At 31.6% G+C, this 20,190-nt stretch overlaps 1 protein-coding gene across 1 annotated transcript in view; it reads right to left on the reverse strand.

Annotated features, from left to right (window-relative positions):
• Positions 1-20,190, reverse strand: part of LOC129810432 (histone-lysine N-methyltransferase trithorax) — a 58,984-nt gene that overhangs the window by 24,529 nt on the left and 14,265 nt on the right. Inside the window, exons 2-3 of the mRNA XM_055860900.1 lie at positions 9,733-10,543; positions 5,799-6,128 (exon numbers count right to left, since the gene is read on the reverse strand). Coding sequence (XP_055716875.1) covers positions 5,799-6,128; positions 9,733-10,543 — 1,141 coding nt within the window. The remainder of the gene's footprint in view (positions 1-5,798; positions 6,129-9,732; positions 10,544-20,190) is intronic.

A 20,190-nucleotide genomic window follows, 5' to 3' on the forward strand; every position in this document is an offset into this window, starting at 1 on the left:
CATTTTTTTTTCAGCAAAAAGTTCTTTAGAAACACAAAATAGAATATCCAAAGATTGTAGAATGCATATTTTGATATAATAAACTACTCTCAATTTTCCAGAAAAGCGCGTAGAATTTTCCTGGGTCATATATGACCCTATTGTCGGCAAGGGTAAAAGTTTATGAAAGTGTTTTCGTGCCAACAATGTATTTGGGAAGTTGGGACATTGTTTTTCTTTGTGAAATCCAGTAGGAAAATATCTTGCTCCTGGACATTTCATCTTATATCTGATGAATAATAACATATTTTGCAATATTTTAGAGTATTCTGCAAGCGTCCCATATTGTGTAATTGTATTGTGTATGAATAAATATGTGGATAAGTTTATTTTTGCCAAATACCACTCAAAATATTGTGACAGTGACTGTTCAAGGGATTATCAGGAAGATTCCTTGAACACTATGAGTACAGTGTTCATCAAGACACTGTCGCATTCCGACACTTAGAAATATCGCGATAGCTTTTCGTTCCGACGACGACACGTACGCGTTCACCCAAATTTCGAAACTGCATTTCCCTAATGTCCCCCTTTTCAATTTTTTTCGCGTTCCGACACTTACAAGGGAAGTACTCGAGTCATCAAATTCAGAAAAATCTGAGGCTTTGCTCAACTACGCATAAAGGCATCAAATTAAACGTGGTATATTCAAAAAGTGCGAAATCGGGTTAATTTTTTTTTTGAAAATTCCCCAAAGTTGAAAATGACACCTTACGCAGCACATAATAAAGAAAATTCGTATGGGACTGCATGCGGCTCTGGCTCAGCGGTAGCGCACCGGGCGTTCAACGGGAGTGCCGCGAGTTCGATCCCCTGACTCCGTCTGTTTTTTTTTCCTTTTGATATCTTTTTTTTCAATCAAAAATTCTATTCTTTATTAAGTAGTATTATTGTAGTGTAAATTGCTTATCTAGAGTGCTGAATTAAAATCCCCAACAAATTTTTAAAAGCGATGAAAGTGCATCCCATAATTTATCAAATAATCAATTTACTAGTAGAAAAATTAAAAAAAAAACCTGTATGTACTTACAATCAGCTATCTGAGGATCGTTGTAAATATTATTTAAAGTTTTTAATGAAATTTTATAAAAGATTAGAAAGGTCGAAGACCCAAACCAATTTTTTTGGAAAAATTCATTTGGAAACTTGCACTTAAACTGATTGTGAAAGTATATCTTTCATTCGATGTGCACATTGTGATTGCATTCTCTGTTTTAATCATTTCTTTACTGAAATCCATATTCACTAATTAGTTTAAAAAAAAACTAATTCGTGTATTGTGGATTTCGGCAATGATTAAAACAGATACCACAACGAGAGCATATGGAATACAAGTGTGCCTTAAACATTTATTTGAGCACAGGTTTCCAAATGAATTTTTCCAAAAAAATTGGTTTGGGTCTTCGACCTTTCTAATCTTTTATAAAATTTCAATAAAAACTTTAAATAATATTTACAACGATCCTCAGATAGCTGATTGTAAGTACATACAGGTTTTTTTTTAATTTTTCTACTAGTAAATTGATTATTTGATAAATTATGGGATGCACTTTCATCGCTTTTAAAAATTTGTTGGGGATTTTAATTCAGCACTCTAGATAAGCAATTTACACTACAATAATACTAGGGGGAGGCTTTGATCGTTCGCACATACGCTACCTTCAGACACTTCATATTTCTCCCATATTCCTTTATGAATCTCACATATGGCTATATATTGTAATAGCTAACCTTAAATCCCATCTTTCCTGAAAAAATTGAGAGTCTAATCCTTTTTTCCTAGTTTCAGGAAACAAAAAATAAAAACAGGTCCAAAACTGTAATTTTGCTGTGCAATATTTCATACGATTGTGCAGAATTAATATCACTTTTCTGAAAAACTACTATCACAAAGGGTAGAAGGGTTATTAGGAATCAGATTTATGTAAAAATCTTTTAGGCTGAACAGGCACTTTTTGTGGGTGGAACAAAATTCACAAACTTGACTCAGATTCATCGATCGCATATAGAAGACTGCTTCTTTCAGATATTTTCCAGGAAACTTCATTTTAGATACGATCCCTCATATTCACATCTATTGTAATCTACCGATTTGATCCACCACTAAAAAGGAAAACTTAAAAATCGTAAAGTTGATAAACAAGAAGTAATTTGACTCAAATAGGCTGCAGTTGAGTAATTATTAAGCAATTTTGCATTTCTTTGATATAAAAATATTTTTCAAGCTTGCACAAACTGAATGTGCAATGAAAGAATCACATCTGCAATAAGCTCATACAGTTTACAACTGGTTTTTTGACAATCTTTGACATAACCTCACTATTGTGTTGTTTTGCATGACAAAGAAAAGAAATTGTCCGTGAGAAGCTGTTTTGTGAAAATTTTAGCTTGTTCACCTGCTGAAGCTCAATATCTGAGCTAAATCCCGATTCCTGCAGCTGCAGGAACAGAGAAATCGTCAATGGTGCGCATTCAAACGTTTTTGTGCATATCCGGCTCCGTGGAGGAATGGTGGAATCTTGTGTGGTCTTCTCGCTTGCAGAGTTTTAGTCAATTTTTAGCTTTAAAAACTTATTGATTCGTGTAAATTTGGTGATATTTGGACTTTTTAAGAAAGTATTCATCAGATTTAACCGTTTCCGGAGTGAAATTCTCGTAGAACCAATCAAAAAAATGGTTTTTAATGTCAATAAAACATCTCTCAGAAAAGTTCCAAAAAAGTGATATTAAAATGTTTTATTCTATATAAAAATGGTTTAATCAAGTAGATTAGAGTTCCCTTTAAACAATGATGTGCAACTTTTAGTGTCCGGTGCAAAATTTACGGTGAAAATGGGGTGTTCAATGATGGCGTGAATCGTGTGCGATAATAGAAACTTGATTCATCTATCGGATAAATCGCCATTAAATTTTCATTTTTCTCTGGAGGAAAATCTAAGGATTTCCTGGAATTTTGTTTGGTGGGATTATAAACCTTATAAGTAAGACATTTTTTTGGCATAGTTGGAGAATCCATACAGTTTGCATGGTAGTCAGAAAAAATCACTGAACTTGAACATCATTTTTGTATGCGAAAGTTCAAAGCCTCCCCCTACTTAATAAAGAATAGAATTTTTGATTGAAAAAAAAAAAGATATCAAAAGGAAAAAAAACAGACGGAGTCAGGGGATCGAACTCGCGGCACTCCCGTTGAACGCCCGGTGCGCTACCGCTGAGCCAGCGCCGCATGCAGTCCCATACGAATTTTCTTAATTATGTGCTGCGTAAGGTGTCATTTTCAACTTTGGGGAATTTAAAAAAAAAAAAATTAACCCGATTTCGCACTTTTTGAATATACCACGTTTAATTTGATGCCTTTATGCGTAGTTGAGCAAAGCCTCAGATTTTTCTGAATTTGATGACTCGAGTACTTCCCTTGTTAGAAATTTCGCCATAACTTTTCGTTCCGACAACGTTACGCACGCGTTCACCCGTTTAGGTTCTTGCCAAGACTGTTTGGTGGGTTTGGTGATTTTAGAACACAGCAATGAGTGGAGAAAACAGTCGAGACAGAAACCAAGACAAAGAGAAGTCGATAATGCATAAGCACTTAAGTACAGTAAAGTTCTTAAAAACATGTTCATTTTTTATTGAAATAGCACCATGAGGAGGTTCTTTGGTTTTACAAAATATATTAAGCTAAATATGTTGCAATCTGAGAAATCTTTCCCTTTAACACTTTCTTATTACAGTAGACTCTCTCAAATTCGGGCATTTGGCACCAAAATGTCAACCGAATTAGAGAGAAATTCGGGCGACAAACTGTTTGAAATGCAACGATCTTTTGCTCATTTGTATAATCACATTAAGTTTACATACTCATATTTATTATAAATCTCAAAATCATCACAACTAAGACAAACCGTGGCAAATTTCAGCATATTTGCTTCATTCGATAATCAGAATCAAATCTGGAAGATATTAACAAAATTTTCAAATTTAACTGCTGCCCGAATTAAAAAGTATCCCTATCTTAAAAGAGCCGAATTAGCGAGAGTCTACTGTAGTACATGGCTGTTCTCATGTGCTTCTGCGTTATCGACTTATCTTTTTGTTCGTTCCTGTCACAACTCTTTAGTGGTTTCAGAACACGACGATGACTGAGGAAAACAAGTAGAGATAGGAACCAACACAGATAAAAGTCGATAATGAAGAAGCACTTAAGTACAGCAAAATTCCAAAAATCATTGGAATAGCAACCATGGGGAAGTTCTTTAGCTTTACAAATTATATTAAGCCAATTACAGTGTAAGAGCAGAATCACATTGACAGTAAAATGCTCACCGTCACCGTCAAAGCCCTCACCGTATTTCGTTGATTTACGCATTTTTATTGCAATTCTTACGCAAATTTTCCATTACGATATTACCTTGTCTCATACTCGGTGGCACTAGGTGAAAATAGTATAAGAAAATTGAATAAATAAAGCGAAAATGCGATAAACGGTAAGCAATAAGAAAAACTGTAGGATTTTTTTGCTACAGTTTTTCGTACAGTTTTTTTGCTCACCGTTTATCGCATTTTCGTTTTATTTCTTCAAATTTTTTATATTATTTTCACCTAGTGCCACCGAGTATGAGATAATGTAACACGGTAATTGAGAATTTGCGTAAAAATTACAATGAAAATGCGTAAATCAACGAAATACGGTGAGGGCTTTGACGGTGACGGTGAGCATTTTACTGTCAATGTGATTCTGCCCTAATCCCAATTCAAATTGAGAAGGGGAAATCTTTCTCCTAAAAATGTTTTTAAATCGTTTAAATCGATCGATCTCAAATTTTAATATGTTACAGCTGGGCTTAAGAGCTTTCGTTTAAAAAATATCAAGTCCCTCGATTACCCTGACCCGAGCTATAAGGGGTTAAAAATTTAATTTTCAAATTGCCATATTTCCGGTTCTAATTATCGGAATTTTTTGATTAATCGGAAGATCCGATTAATCGAAAAATCGAGTTTCGAAAATTAAAAAAATCTATTAAGAAATTAAAACAGTTAGTAAAATGGTTAAACCTTAAGTTTCAAGGCAGTTTAAGGACAGTTGAGTAAAAGTAATTAATCCTTCAGACTCTTACTGTGATAACACACTTGCACATTAAAATTTTAATATGATTCACATTAATTGTCGCTGGTGAGAGGCCAAATGTGTAATTTGAGTGTTTGAATCATTTTATATTCAAAATTTGATCTATTTGTTGATAAAAAGGTAGACTTGGCTCGCAAAATTTGATATAAATTGATTTAAAGCATTAATGCGAAAAATTAATGCGATTTTCTCTTTAATTTTTTAATGTGAAAAATATTTATGCTTTAGGTAAATTTAAACTTATTTTTGCAGAAAAATTCCACTTCTTTATCAATAAATAGAAAAAACCCAAATATTAAGTGACTCAAAGACACAAATAACATATTTGGAAGCTCACAAGCGACAATTAATGTGAATCACATAAAAATTTTAATGTGCAAGTGTGATAACGCCGTTAGAAAAAAATTGTTATATTTGCTAATTGGAAATGCCAGATTTTTGGAAATGTAGGAAACCTTTTAGTCCGAAACTCTTGCAAGGATGGTAAGGCCTTTTAAGAGGATACCTCGACCGCCCACAAAACGACTTAAATGTATTAATTTATCTGAAATACTACGAAAAGAAATCTATTTCTAATCTTTCAAGAATTTTGTCTACTTTTCAGAACGCATACGTTAAAGATAAAAAACCTTACCTGAATGGGAAGATATGCTATTCTTAATACTGTTGCCATTGAGATTAAATGAGAATGTTTTCTCCATCATTGACATGGTGGATTGTGTTGAATTTGATGTGGATGCAGTTGAATTGGAGCTTGTGGATGATATTATCGTGGCTGTGCTAAATTGCAATCGTGGTTGCCGTAAAATCACTTTCCCTGAACTATTTCCATTATTTTGTGTCGATGGTATAGCGGGTTTTCCGCTACTTGAATGGAAAATCGATTTACAAAATAGTCTTTGTTGTTCATTCCTCTTATTCTTCTTGTCTCCATTTAATTTGCTCTCCTCTTCGTCAGTCTCTTCTGCAAAGGTGACAAGAAAAAGATAAGGTTATACACATAATGTATATATAAATAACCAAGAGTAAAGAAATAGAATGCAAACATTCTCTATTGTGAGTAAGATTATTTTTTACGCTAACCACATTTCACCGACATTTCTTCCAAAATGGTTATACATAAATAAAATTGCGGTTCTGTAAATTTTCTGAAACTTGTTAATTTTATTCACTTAGCTTCTGTTGTGCTTAGACCGTTTAATGATATGAAAACAAAGAAAAAGAAATGAATAGTGAAGTATTTAGACATTAAAAAATTTGAATAAATTTTGGAAAAATTATTGCAATCATTTTAAAATTTGCATAAAACTAAACTTTTTTGTTTACAATGAGTAATTTATCTAAAATACGAAAATAAAAATGTTTGAATAATAAAAAATATGTTTGGCTTGGCTAAAAACTCGAAATTTTTGTTTTTGTTAATAATATGTTCTATTTAAAACAATAAAGTAAGGCAAAATCGATAAAAAAATGGTTGTCAACCACTAATATTTTGGTTAATTTGCCAAGACAGATAATAAATTTTTGATTTTTGGCTTTCCAAAAATATTTCAGCATTTTTATATGCGTCAAAGATTTATGATTTTTAAGAAGTGAAACACAGAATTTTGACCTGGCACTTGTCTTTTATTTCTTGCCAAGTTTCGAAGCCACAATACATAGAATGAATTTGAAATAGTTTCACTTTTTCAATTAGGTTTCCTTCCATAGAAATAGAATGGTAAAAAAGGGTGTCAGAGATTTGGTTCTCTACCGCTTTTACACAAATATTCGGAGTAATTCGTCCACTTGTACTATTTTTTTTTCAGCCCAATTCCCTGACACCCTTTTCCTACTATTCTATAAGAAAACTTAAGAATAAAAAGTTGTGAAACTATTTCAGGACCATTATATCATGCTCCGGAATGTTGGCAAAATTCTGTGTTTCACTTCTTGAAAATCATAAATTTTACTTTTTACGCTCAAACAGGCTGAAATATGCTTGGGAAAGGGAAAGTTAAAAATTTGTTATCTATACAATATTACAGAAAATTAGGTATAATTTACAACATTTTTTTATTAAATAAATTTTGCGTTATTTACTGCCCAAAATGGAATATTTTACAGGACGAAATACACTATTGAATTGGAATTATGAGACTTTAACCAAAATACTTATTTTACTAGCAAATTTTTGCAGAAAATATACTAATAAATTTTTGTTTTAGAAAACTGTGCCAAATTTCGGACATGTTGCATATTATAAACCTCTTGAAATTTGAATTTGAAATTTTCTGTTATTACTTTGCCAAGAGCATTGTTTAGATTTGTTTTATCTATTTTTTTAATAGGTTTAAAATTAAAATTTTAGATATTGCTTTGAGTCTTATATCGGACACTAATTTTCTCAAAGTCCCTTCATCCTAACGGAACGTTTCCAAGAATTTTTCTACAGCAATTTGGTTTAAAAACAGAAAAAAAGTCTTAAAATTGTTCGTTAATGTTTGTGATTTCCTTTTGGAACCTACGAAATGCTCGTAAATTCTATAACCCACTAAAAAGTTCCTAAAGTTTGTAATATTTTCACAAACATTGTTCGTGACGTGCATTTTTTGTTCTTTCATAAACATTTATTCGTACATTTTTGTTTGTCTGGCAAAACTTTACGAACAAATGACAAATTTTTACGGACATTTTTTTGTCTGTTTACGAACATTTACGAACAAACGTTTGTAAAAGAACAAAAAATGCTCGTCAAGTGATCATGTTACGAACGTTACGAACAATGTTTGATACGATTTACGATTTGTAATACGATTTACAAATATTTTGTACGAACATTTTTACGAAATATTTTTTTTTCTGTATAGAAGCAATGCTATTATATTGCTTCTGTGATACTGGATCAAACCTGCAGAAATTGAAAAAAAAAACAAAAGAAGTGTCCGATATAGCAAGTTCTCCAAAATTAAGATTCGTTCCCCTTTTGTTGTATTATTTAGAATTGTAGATTTTTATGAAAAAAGTTTAGTCTTTTACAAGATTTAAATACAGCCATAAAAAAGTAGAATGGTATCACTTTTATATCACTTATTCTATCACTTTTTCTGACTTCTTAAAGCAAAACATAACTTTAGAAAGTTGTAGAAAAAAATTGGGACACTAGTGTCACCGTCGTACTTAAGGGGTTACGTGGTTCAAAAAGACTGAAAACTACAATTTTTTTCTATTTTTTTATATAAAAATATACTACATTCAAACTATATTTTCTGAAATTTTTATTTTTATTTAAAAATCTTAGAAATTGAGCCCTTGTGACCTGATTTTCGGAGACTTTTCTGGAAAAAAAACAAACATATTTTTCGGTGGACAAGATTTCTCAGAGTATGTTCATCTGACGTCAAAAAAAACTAAATATTTCCTGTTAGCTGATGAATTAAACTGGTACTTAAACGGTACATTTTAAAAGAGAATTTGTATTTTTGACTCAATTTTATACAAAAAAATACAATTTTCAGAGGAAATTACACCGCGTTTTGTCTTTTAAAATAAGTTGTGATCAACGTAAAAAAAAATCTACCGTTCAAGTACAAGTTTAACTTATCAGCTGACAAGAAATATTTTGTTTTTGTGAGAAATCTTGTCTACCGAAAAGTATGTTTTTCTTTTCTTCAAAAAACTGTCTCCAAAAATCTGGGATGGAATGATAACTTTTCGACACTATGGAATCGATAGTATCGATAAATCTATATCTGTTAGGTTAAGTGAATGTCGACTTATTACGGATTGTTGCGCCATTCATTGCGACATTCAGGGGGGTGACATTAGCTCTGAAAAATGCAACTGGTTTTAGTGTAAATTTTTTCCTGTTTTCGTACACATTTCAAGGGATATCTCCAAAACTACGTAGGTTTTACATTTTACACTGACAGAAAACAGCTAATAAAACATATAGGAAACATATGTTATTCTTTAATATTCTTAAAAGAATGAGACTGTTGATAAACATCTATATTAGTTAAAGAAAGTGCAGCTATCGTTTAAAGTTTTCAGAATCGACAGTCGATAGTTTCGAAAATAAGTGATCATGTCACCCCAGGTCCCAACGGCTGAATTTTTAAAATGTTGAAAAAAAAATTTCAGAAAATATAGTTGTACTTTTATATGCGTAAGAGGTCGAACTAATTTTTTTTATTTTGTCGGAAAAATATGTAAAGAAAATATGCTGTTTTTTAGTCTGTGAGATCCATGTAACCCCTTAAAGGGGTATAAGATTTAGCAGCATTTGGCAAAAAATATCAATAAAAATTAATTTTAGTCTTTATGTAAATAAAACATAAATCATAAATTGTAAATATCTACAAATAGTGAAATACTTTTAGCAAATAGAAAATTAAGAAGTTAACAACTATCTTGGCATTTATTTCGGTGCCATTTGAAGAGATTTATGATCACTTTTAGTTTTTTTTAACGACCATTCTGCTAATTATTTTCAAGATAAATTTCTCACAGTGCATTGCTAAAAGGTGTATTTTAATGTAAATAATGAAATCTTATTAATTTAATTAATGATCAAATGTTGTACTCACCAGCATCACTATTTTCCGATTGTGTTTGTGATGTTTCCGATTCACCACAATTCTCCGTATCCAATTTGCTATTGGATATCTTTGACGAGAGTGTACTATTAATAAAGCTATCCTGGAATGTAACTTCCTTTAGCACTTTCTTCTTTTTGTCTACACCATCCAATTGATTTTTCCGCTTTATGCTCAACTGAAGGCGTTTCTTGCTACTACAGTCATCCATATTATCCAGGAACTTTTTATTAGGTTTAATAACACGACAGGAGTGAAGACTTCTCTTGGGCAATATGAAACGTTTGTCCCTCATCAAGCCAATTTCACTTCTCCGTTCACTTTCATCATCCTCTTCCTCATCCACTTCTACTTCCCCGTCATCCTTGCCATTCACTGCCGCCACCGAGGTACTATCGCTACTTGATATACCTGGTAGTCGAAATGTGAGTGTCTTGAGGTTATCCTGATTGTTGGAATTCTGCTTCATAACCTCGGTCAAACGGGACGGACGCACAATGCTACTCTCAATTCGTGTGAGAGACTCTTTCTTGATGATTGGCACCAGAGGAGGAGCAAAGTCTGGATTGTAGCTCTTTCTCACCAAAACATCGTCACTCGTCTCGAGGACGTTCTTGAATGTGACAGTCTTCTTTTTGGACGACTTCTCAGCCGGTTTGTCCTTGGACCTGGACTCACTTGCAACTTCTGATTTCTGCATACCCACTCGATCTGTCACGTCTTCTGTACTTTTTCCTTCTTCACAGTTTACACTCCTTCTCAATTCACTCCCTTGAGATGTTACCTCATGCGGATGCAGTGCCTGCAAAAACAGACATTTAAGACCACCAATTTAGTTATTTCTCCGTATTACAAGAGTGTATATTATATACAAAAAAAATGAAAGCTAAAAATCATTTGTTGTGATTTTATTGCTGAAACTCGCTTGGGTGTCTCAAAAGGTATTATATATGAGTGTTTAATTGTTATTGCTCTGAGACACTAAAAACAATTAATTTCAATAAATCTAAACAAAAAAGTTTAACAATGTGCTTTTGTAAATATTTCCTCATAAATGTATTAACTTACAAAATTTGTCATTAGCACAAAAACATGAAAGGAATTTATGGGTGATTAAAAATCTTAAGCATTTCGCGAAGACAATTCTTCTTTGGTCAATCTTTGCCTCTCCATTTAACACAAATAAATCGCAAATCCTCCACAATCATTGAAGTTTCTTTGTCTTCATTTATGACTCAAAAATCACTCTCTATATACATTGTATGTTTAGTGTTGAGTATTTAAATGGTGCAAAAAGAAGTAGATTTATATCATTCATAATTTTCTTTTTTTTTTCGTACTATTTACTTTCAACTTCAACATACAGTGGCGACAAGATAAATAGCACACTTTCAGCGATTTTCCTATTTTGATGTTTTATAATACAATATCAATCTTTATACCTGATCATGCTTTATTTTTTAGAAAATATAATGCCTATTATAAATAAAAATGATACTCCCTCCGTTCCGAAATAAGTCGTACGTTTGGCGAAAAATTAGGGATTAAGGAATGGTTTCAGAGAATATTTTTGTTATTTGTAAATATCTTATGTATAAACTATCTTCCATGTTCAGGGATAATATGGGGATCCTATCACGATGGTAAGTTGAGGAATCGATATGTTGAAGTTGTTCATTTTTCGCGTTTTTTTTTTCAAAGAGCTCCGGTAGATAGTTAATTACTTTTTTTTATGTGTTCGAATATTTGGATGCAAAATGTTGAGAGATAGGGACTTGGGACCTTCAGCGGACCCCCCATAAGTTGACCCTGGGACCATTTATATGTCTCTCTAAAACATATCCAGAATTGGAAAAAAAAATCGCACGACGTGTTTTCGAGCAATCCCAAAAAACATGATTTTGGAGGGGAAGGGAAGGAGTGGGGGCAAAATAAAGGACATATTAATGGTCCCAGGGTCAACTTCTGGGGGGGTCCCCCGAAGGTTCCAAGTCTGTATCTCTCACCATTCTGCACCTATTTTAGATTGGAAATAAAACGCCAAAAATAAGATATTTTTAAGACATTCGTTCCTCAACATACCATCAAAACTGGACTCCAATTTTATTACTGGACATTAGCAATAGTTCTTTACAAGAAATAATTGTTGATACACAAAACATTTACCAACAAACTTTCCCTTAATCCCATTTTTTCCCAAACGTATGACTTATTTCGGAACAAGAATTTTTCCCAAACGTACGACTTATTTCGGAACGGAGGGAGTAATTATTTAATATTTGTATCTGTTAGAACCATGTGTTTTTGTCATTTTATTAGTTTAGGTATAATTCGTGTGGACAATTTAAATAGCACACTTTCATTTTCTCTAAAAATATTACCTGAAATTTACTTTTATTTTAAAATTCATTATCTTTCTCTATTTTTGATCATTTATAGGCATTAGTACCATAAATTTTCGTAAAATAAAGTTATGAGAACTAAAAATCATGTAAATAAAGCATTTGGTGCAAATTTACAGGCTTTATGTAAAAGAGTTTAGGATAACTAAGAATTTTTTTTTGTAAATTATATTGTTCAAGGAAGATAACCATCAATTCAATAATTTTTCATGATTAAACATACAAATCACGCAACAACTCGAAAATTTCGAGAAAGAATTACGATTTCTAGAGAAGATTCCACCATTGTTCTTATAGTAAAACTAAATTTATTTGCCGCCGTTCCGAAAATAAAGGAACAAATTGAACAAAAGTTGAAAAAGTAACTGATGTGAGCATTACTGAAAGCTAATTATATAAAAATACCCGGTTTAGAAGTGTTGCCAGACGTACAGAATTTTTATTCAAACGAAACCGTACCTGTTGTTTGATTTTTATTAAAGAGCATATGCAGAAGGACCTGAAATTCTGGAATAATATTCTTTGAACAGGTGTGTTCCTGTTTAATATGACAGGATATGACATAACAGAATATTAGATGTCCCAAAAGTCAAGAATTTTGTCCTTGATACATAACGTAAAACTTAGCGGTGGTGATTTTATAGTATGGGGTTATATTTTGCGAAGTGTCGTATGGTCTGTATATGGAATAATCAGGCAATATAAACCAATTTGTTTACAAGAATGTCTTTGGACAAGACATGTACGTCAACATCGAAATGAATTTGCTTTTGGTTTTTAAGTTTTAACCAAACTAATGATCCAAAACACTCTGCCAAGAGTTTTTAAAACTGGTTCAATCAGAACAAAATTGACCTTCTGGAATGGCCAGGACGGTCTAAGACCCTCAATCCTGTTGAATTTAAAGGAAAAGATTGACCACAAGATAAATCTCTCGAATGTGACTAATTTGAGATAGTTTTAAGTAGATATTCACATTACATGAAATACAATCACATTAGAATAGTGTCAAATCCTGATTTCCTTAATGATCCTTCGTTGTCAAGCGCTCATTTTTTTCCAAAAGTTACTTAACTAATTACTAATTAATTCAAATTTAATTTTCAAATAGAATTCGTAAGTTGTTAATTGCAGTAGAAGCCGAAAACTATCACTTCTTATAGGATGTGCTATTTATATTGTCCCCTTAATATATGCCATTTCAAGAATTTTTTGATCGTACTAAATTTCTTGATAGAATTTCAGGTTTTTTTCTTCATATTCAAAATGTATTTATATACAAGTTCATTTATTATTATTACTTCCATCATTTAAAAGCATAATTTTTTGAAAAACAAAGCATATATTACAGTGTCCGAAACTGTGCTATTTATCTTGTCGCCACTGTATTTTCCGTATAATTCCAAGCATTATTATGTACCTACAGAAATTTTAAATATGTAATTTCAGCCTAAATTTGAGAGCTCTTTTTGAGTCTTTTCTTACCACTTTTCTCCGTGACTGAGAGAGATTCACATCTCTTCTTTGTGAATCAATCGTATAGAGGAAATATTTTGAATATTTCTAGTTTGAGCTGTACAGTGTACACTCAACAAAATGAGTCTATTTTGTTTCTGGACAGTTTTTAATGGAGAAATTGAGTCATTTGGTGTTCAGATGCCGTACCAAATGCACCACGTTTCTGAATAATCCACAAGAAAAGCCAAATGTAACAAGCACAATTTAATTTGTCGCATGTGAAAATGATTCAACAAATTGGCATTGTTTTCTACTTAATTGAATTTCGATCCAATCCACTGATTGAACTGGGAAAGTCAACAACACCGATTTGCTAAAAATTAACGTCATATATACTCTTTTTTTTCGTCTTTTCTTCCTTCATTGCGATTGTTGCGCAATTTTTATCAATTTGAATGCTAATTTTGCCTAGAAAAAAAATCCACGAATAATTACATTTACGTAGAACAAGATGTGCGAAATGTTTTTTTTTATTCGACACAAAGAACCACACAGAAGTATGTACATATTAAAATTGTTTTTGCACAAAGGAAACTACCGGATTTTCTTTTCTGTGAAACACCTCCTAAATTACAAAAAAAAAAACACAAGTAATTTCAAATTCTTTCTGGTCAGAAGGGTCATTAGCCTCACAATAGTTCATAGTTTTTTTTTGTTGTATTTCTTCTCCTACAAGATCTGTCCCCACCTCCCCCAATTCCCCCATATTATATTCGCAAAATTGTGAATTGTGTTGACCAATAAGAAAGTGTTGAGAGATTTCTTGAAAGTCTTCCTTATGGAGTTCTCCTTAAATAGAAAATCTACTATTCATGCATGTACAATGAATTAATCGTTGAAAAGATATCGCCACAACATCTCAATGTAAATAATACGATCAGAGGGAAAAGTAGCAAAAAGTAGCAATTGGTATAAGATGAATATTACTTGCACAATAATTTAATACAGATATACATGATTGAAAATTTATTCAACATTATTAAATTTAGCATTTTCGCTTCAAATACGATGACGATTTGCAATCATAGCGACATACACTATATAGTGGTGAAAGACAACAATTTGATGTAAGTGAAAGAGCAAAGGCAATCTGCTATAATGGTGAAAGTTGTATATAAAGTTGCGAAATACCTATTCATTCAGAATTTGAGTATAGATATGTACTTTGGCAATAGTAGGGTGGATTAACCACTTATCGTCTTTTTAATGAAAAGATATGATCTTTTATTTTTATTACTTTTGCCTAAATGAAGCTTATGGCGTCTACATACTAGAGAAATTTATGTCCATATTAAAAAAAACTCTAGGCTTGTGTAGGAAAAACTCTTGAATATGGACATAAATTTTTCTAGTATATAGAGGCCATTAAAAAAATTTACACAAAGGTGCCGAAATAACATTCTCTTGAGCTTTCTACTAAATTTAAAATAGCATTTTCCATTGTAAACTAAAAACCTTGCATGTGGCCTCTATAGCTCAGTTGGTAGAGCACTCGTCTAGTTAACGAGAGGTCTCCAGTTCGATTCTGGGTGGAGAAAGGAATTTTTCCTATCTCCACTGGGAAAAAAATTGGATGATTTGAGTGTCATTTGCTCTGATTGACGATTTCTCTGTACATAAATACAATTAACATTGAACTAAAGTTCGTAAAATTCTCACAATAAAATATATTTTTTCTAACATATTTAACTGCTTTTCCACGACACTGATTAAAACCTTTAAGAAACACCAAATTATCAAAATAAACAAATTATCAAAATAAACACCAATAGTGAAAAACCAGCACAAGGAAATATAATTTAAAATTAGTGTAGAATATTTTAATAAGAATGACCCTAAAGAGGCCTCTACACACTTGAGGAATATACGTCCATGTTTGGAATTATTGGAGAAATTTTGTAAGTTTTTCCTATACAATCGTACACACTAGATGAACACTAGTTCTACACTTTAGAAGATGGTGCGCGAATTCGGCGAAAAACCACTGTATTAAAAAAAACCAAAAACCTAGAAAAATCCCAATAAAAATATCTTTCTAATTCTTTTTTATATATGATAAATATTTGAGAGCCATTTTTCAAATGGGAAATTAAAAAGAAATATGGTGAAAGGAATACCTATTGACACTTTAAGAAGTCGTGTCAGAACCTATTGACACCCTACTCTGTACCATTTGGAATACGAAATTCGAATACTTATCCTCATCCAAAAACGCAGAATAATGAAAAAACGTTATATTACTTAGGTTTCATTGAACGCATTAAATAAATTACAACATTTTGACAAAAGTGTCAGTGGAACCCCTATACGGGTTCCCTGTCGAAGAGGTGTTCCTTCGACCCTATATTTTCAATAGCGAAATTGAATGACATACCTATCATCTGAAAATTTATTAATTTCTCTTTCTAAGTGCATTAAAATTTCAAAATCGGAAAAAGTTGAGTTAGCTCCTTATAATTTCTAATGAGCGATTTGCTTTTCGTCTTTTAATATTGATCCCCTAAACCTTTAGAATGGCAAACCTTTAGCGAGTTAACTATTTGTTTATTGACTTTTAGAGCCAGCAGTTGTCATATTAAAAAATTCGGTAATTTTTGATAGGATTTTTCTTTTTAGAAAATTAACTATTTATTAGTCAATATGGCGAAAAGTGGTTAATCCACGTTCTCAAAATTGAATTTCCCGTTAAATTTTTCTCTGACCCTTTTATTACAGCGCACCCACACTTGTTGTTATACAGAAAAAAAAAACAATATTAAAAGATGTAATTTTTTAGATTAACCGATATATTGATCATTTACAAATACCCAGAGGTGTTTATTTTGAGCTACTTCTTTCATCCTTTGCTACTCTATATTTGTGATAGAAAGCAGCGTGTGGTCTGTTAATATGTTTAGAGATGGTCAGTCTTTGTTGAATATATAGGTTTAGGAGTGCTTCAATAATTTGTGACTACCAATAATCTTATAGTTTGAAGCTATAGCTGTAACACTTCATGGTATTTTATGTACCAATTTTAAGCGCCGAGAAAAAGAATTTGAATGGGTTCATTGAGTTAGCCAAATCAGAAATGTGCAAAAAAAATATATTGCTGCAGATTATTTACCTTGAGAAAAAAATATCTGCTTTATGTGGATCGTACGTATGAATTGCTTGCATCCATTAGGAGGGTACAAGATAAAGTAGATAAAAGTTCACACCTTCTGCAATTAGTTGCAAATTGGATTTGTGACAGGAAATTATTGTCACCTCATGGCATAATAATTACTATTGAAATGAGAGAATGGGCATTGAGTAATTTACCTGTGGTAAATATTGTTGTGTATGAATATAGTGATTCTATTTTTCCTAACACTCTACACAACACCATATATACAGAAAACCATGTGAAACTCCTCAATTTTCGCCCGACTTTCATTGTTGTTACATTATTCTTGAAACTATAATAGATTCACATTGGTAATTGGTCATTTTGTATTACTTGTAGTGAATGCCCTGACATAGTACGGTGCACTTTTAACTTGTTTTAAGAGAGAAACTAGCTTTGGCTACATTAGAGATAAATCTTTGGCACAATTCATAGCAAATGAGTGGGCATTTCATGCGGTATACATTATGTGAAAAAAAAAAGAAACATATGTACAGTTCATAGCCTGACGTATAATTGCGCAACTTCTCTATAATAATAATAAATTTACCATGAGATTGATGTTGAGTCAACGTATCTCTGATTTGTCGTCAGTATGGTTTGATGGTGTAGTTTTGCTCTTGTGCTAACTCTTTTTCTTAATCCCCTCTTAACTCCTTAACATCATTTTACTTTTCAATTCCAAAAGCCTCAAATTGTAATTCATATTATCTTTCCAAGTGTCATTTCAACATTATTTTTTTTGTATTTAATAACAAATCATATAAATCAATGATATATTGCATTTGTATATAAAATAATTACAATAAAATACTAATCATTCTCTAAAGCAAGGTCTAACACTCTATAGAGATTAAGAGTACAGAAACTCTTTTTTATGTTCAACACCATGAAAATTTTATACATAAAAAAAATTAAATAGGTGTATTCATCAAATTTGGAAAACGAACAGTTCTGGTCAAGTTGTTTTGCTTTTTATCTTATTGTGGTTTCTTCCATGGCATAACATCATTTGGCGTATTAAAACAGACACGTTGAGAACCGTGTAATGTTATAAAGAGAAATTTTTTTTAGAACAAAATCGTAAATCAAATTTCAAATATTTAATTCTAATTTTATAAGCTAGCTAAATAATCTCAATATTTATTAGAGGTGAAATATTCGATAAGTAACATAGCTTAATTTTGATCTTTTGCACAACTCCTCCCATTTTGTAACAATTTATTTGATTTATAAATATTCTACTTCGCAGAGACTTATTGAGTTATCTCAGTAAATTTCCCGTATGCAAAATTATTGAAATAGAAGCTAATCGGTTTGCTTAAATCTTCAAGAGTATAAAGGTGCTAAACTGGCTAATATTTAAAGGAATGAAAAAAAAAAATATGACGTTTAAAAAAATTGAATAAATTGAAAGCAAAAAAAAGAGCCTGAAAACAAGTTTGTAATATTTTATTTATAGAATCGATTGTTCTTCATAGCTTGTCTTGTATATCTCTCTCTCATACTTCTTCAGCTTAAGTCGTTTTATTATTTTCTTATTTAAATTACACGCACGATTTCAATTAATCCAATCTCTCGCGCTCTTGCGAATATGAACACACTCACATATCTTATGGTATCTGAAGCCAAGCAATCAAAAACAGCTAAATCGATGCTTAATTAACATTTTATAACTGACTTTGTCTGAGTTGGCTCTTATATATCAACACATTGAATATATTTATATTGTGAAGATGAAAAAGTGTATAGAAAACTTTATGACAAGCCATGATAACTTTAAGTAAATTGTGATTCAATTATGATCCATTCACATCATATTTCGGTTTTGCTCTGTCAGATAATTAAAGAAAATCCTTTAATATATAGAGTGAAATCCACCTCTTATCGTCACATTTGTACCACTATTACCATCTCTTATTATATTGTTGGTTGCACCGACAGTTGTCGTACATTTGCATTTCTTTTGCATCAGCTTTTCATGCAAGAGACAACGTTTGTATCAAATTCAGATACAAAACAAATGACAAATGTCGATGCAACCAACAATATTCCAAAAAACGATTTTTTTGATAAATAAATTAGTTCATACTTCTTCAAAAATAGTAACTATAATATTTTCATTGACTTTCATTGATAAATACATACGTTCTATTTGTAAAAATGAGATAACGTTCGGGAGTAATTCCGCTAAATTTAGGTTTTTGGAAATATTGGACAATAAGGGAAGCGCTCATAATTTGGGACAGGGTACATATTAGTACCAATGTTCTAAGTCTGAAATGCAAGATTTTCAATACAAATTTAAGATTTTTGTTAATCCATTCTTAGAAGTGTTATTTAGAACTTGAAAGCTGTTTACCGTCTTTGCTATATCTAAAATTACTGTTAATACCTTTAAAAATCAATAAATATATTGAGATGAATTTAACTGTAATTTTGGACACTTTGCTTGTAATTTCGGACAGCTAATCCCCTTCAATAGACGCAAATTGTTGTTCATTTCAAGTACCTAACCTACGAAGTCGTCTTCTTGCTTATGAGAAGGAATCATAAGACGCCCCAGAGCCCGAAAATTTTCCATATCATTCGTTAAAGTGAGTTGACTTCGGCACTCCAAGTTCTCGCGGATTTGCACATTCCCTGGGCTTTGGGGACTCTTTTAAAGCTTTTTGCACTGCATCTCGTTCGTATAGATTATGCTCTTTTGTTTTTTAGGCATTTATACAACCTAGTCATCACAAAAGCAAAAAACTTACAACATTTCTAGAAGAAAAACACATGTCTGATATAACAAGTATTATCTCACTGGTGAATATCCGACAAAATTGTCCAATTTTTACACTAAAAACATAATTCAAAGGCAAATCTGACTCCAATTCAAATTAACAAAACACTATTAAAGTGAATTATCACAATATTCAATGAATAATAAATGAATAATATCACTTAAAAGTATCGAAGAAACATATTAGTACTTCATTGCAACGAAATAAGACTGAAGCAAATAAATGTTCTCTCATATCTCACGTAAGAAACTTCTCACACTGAAATTTCAACAAAGAAATAACAATTCAAATTATATTCAAAATTCAACATATTTAATTTTAATATCCTCTAAAAAGAATAAATATTTAGATAAAATATCTTATTCATTAAATATTAGAAGAAAATTCCATTATTTGAATGAATTGATTTGTGGTGTCCAAAATTACCCTCAAAGTGTCCAAAATTACAAGCTGTCCCAAATTACAAGCAGTTCCCCTAAAACTTAAACGTAATAGCACGGTTGGTGGTTTTGAATCATTTAATCTTTTTGAGATATTTGTAACCTTTCTAACTCAGTGTAAATTAAAATCATCTTTAGATAGAACCATTTCA

Source organism: Phlebotomus papatasi, chromosome 1 (assembly GCF_024763615.1).
Source record: "Phlebotomus papatasi isolate M1 chromosome 1, Ppap_2.1, whole genome shotgun sequence".
In the NCBI taxonomy this organism is placed as follows: domain Eukaryota; kingdom Metazoa; phylum Arthropoda; class Insecta; order Diptera; family Psychodidae; genus Phlebotomus; species Phlebotomus papatasi.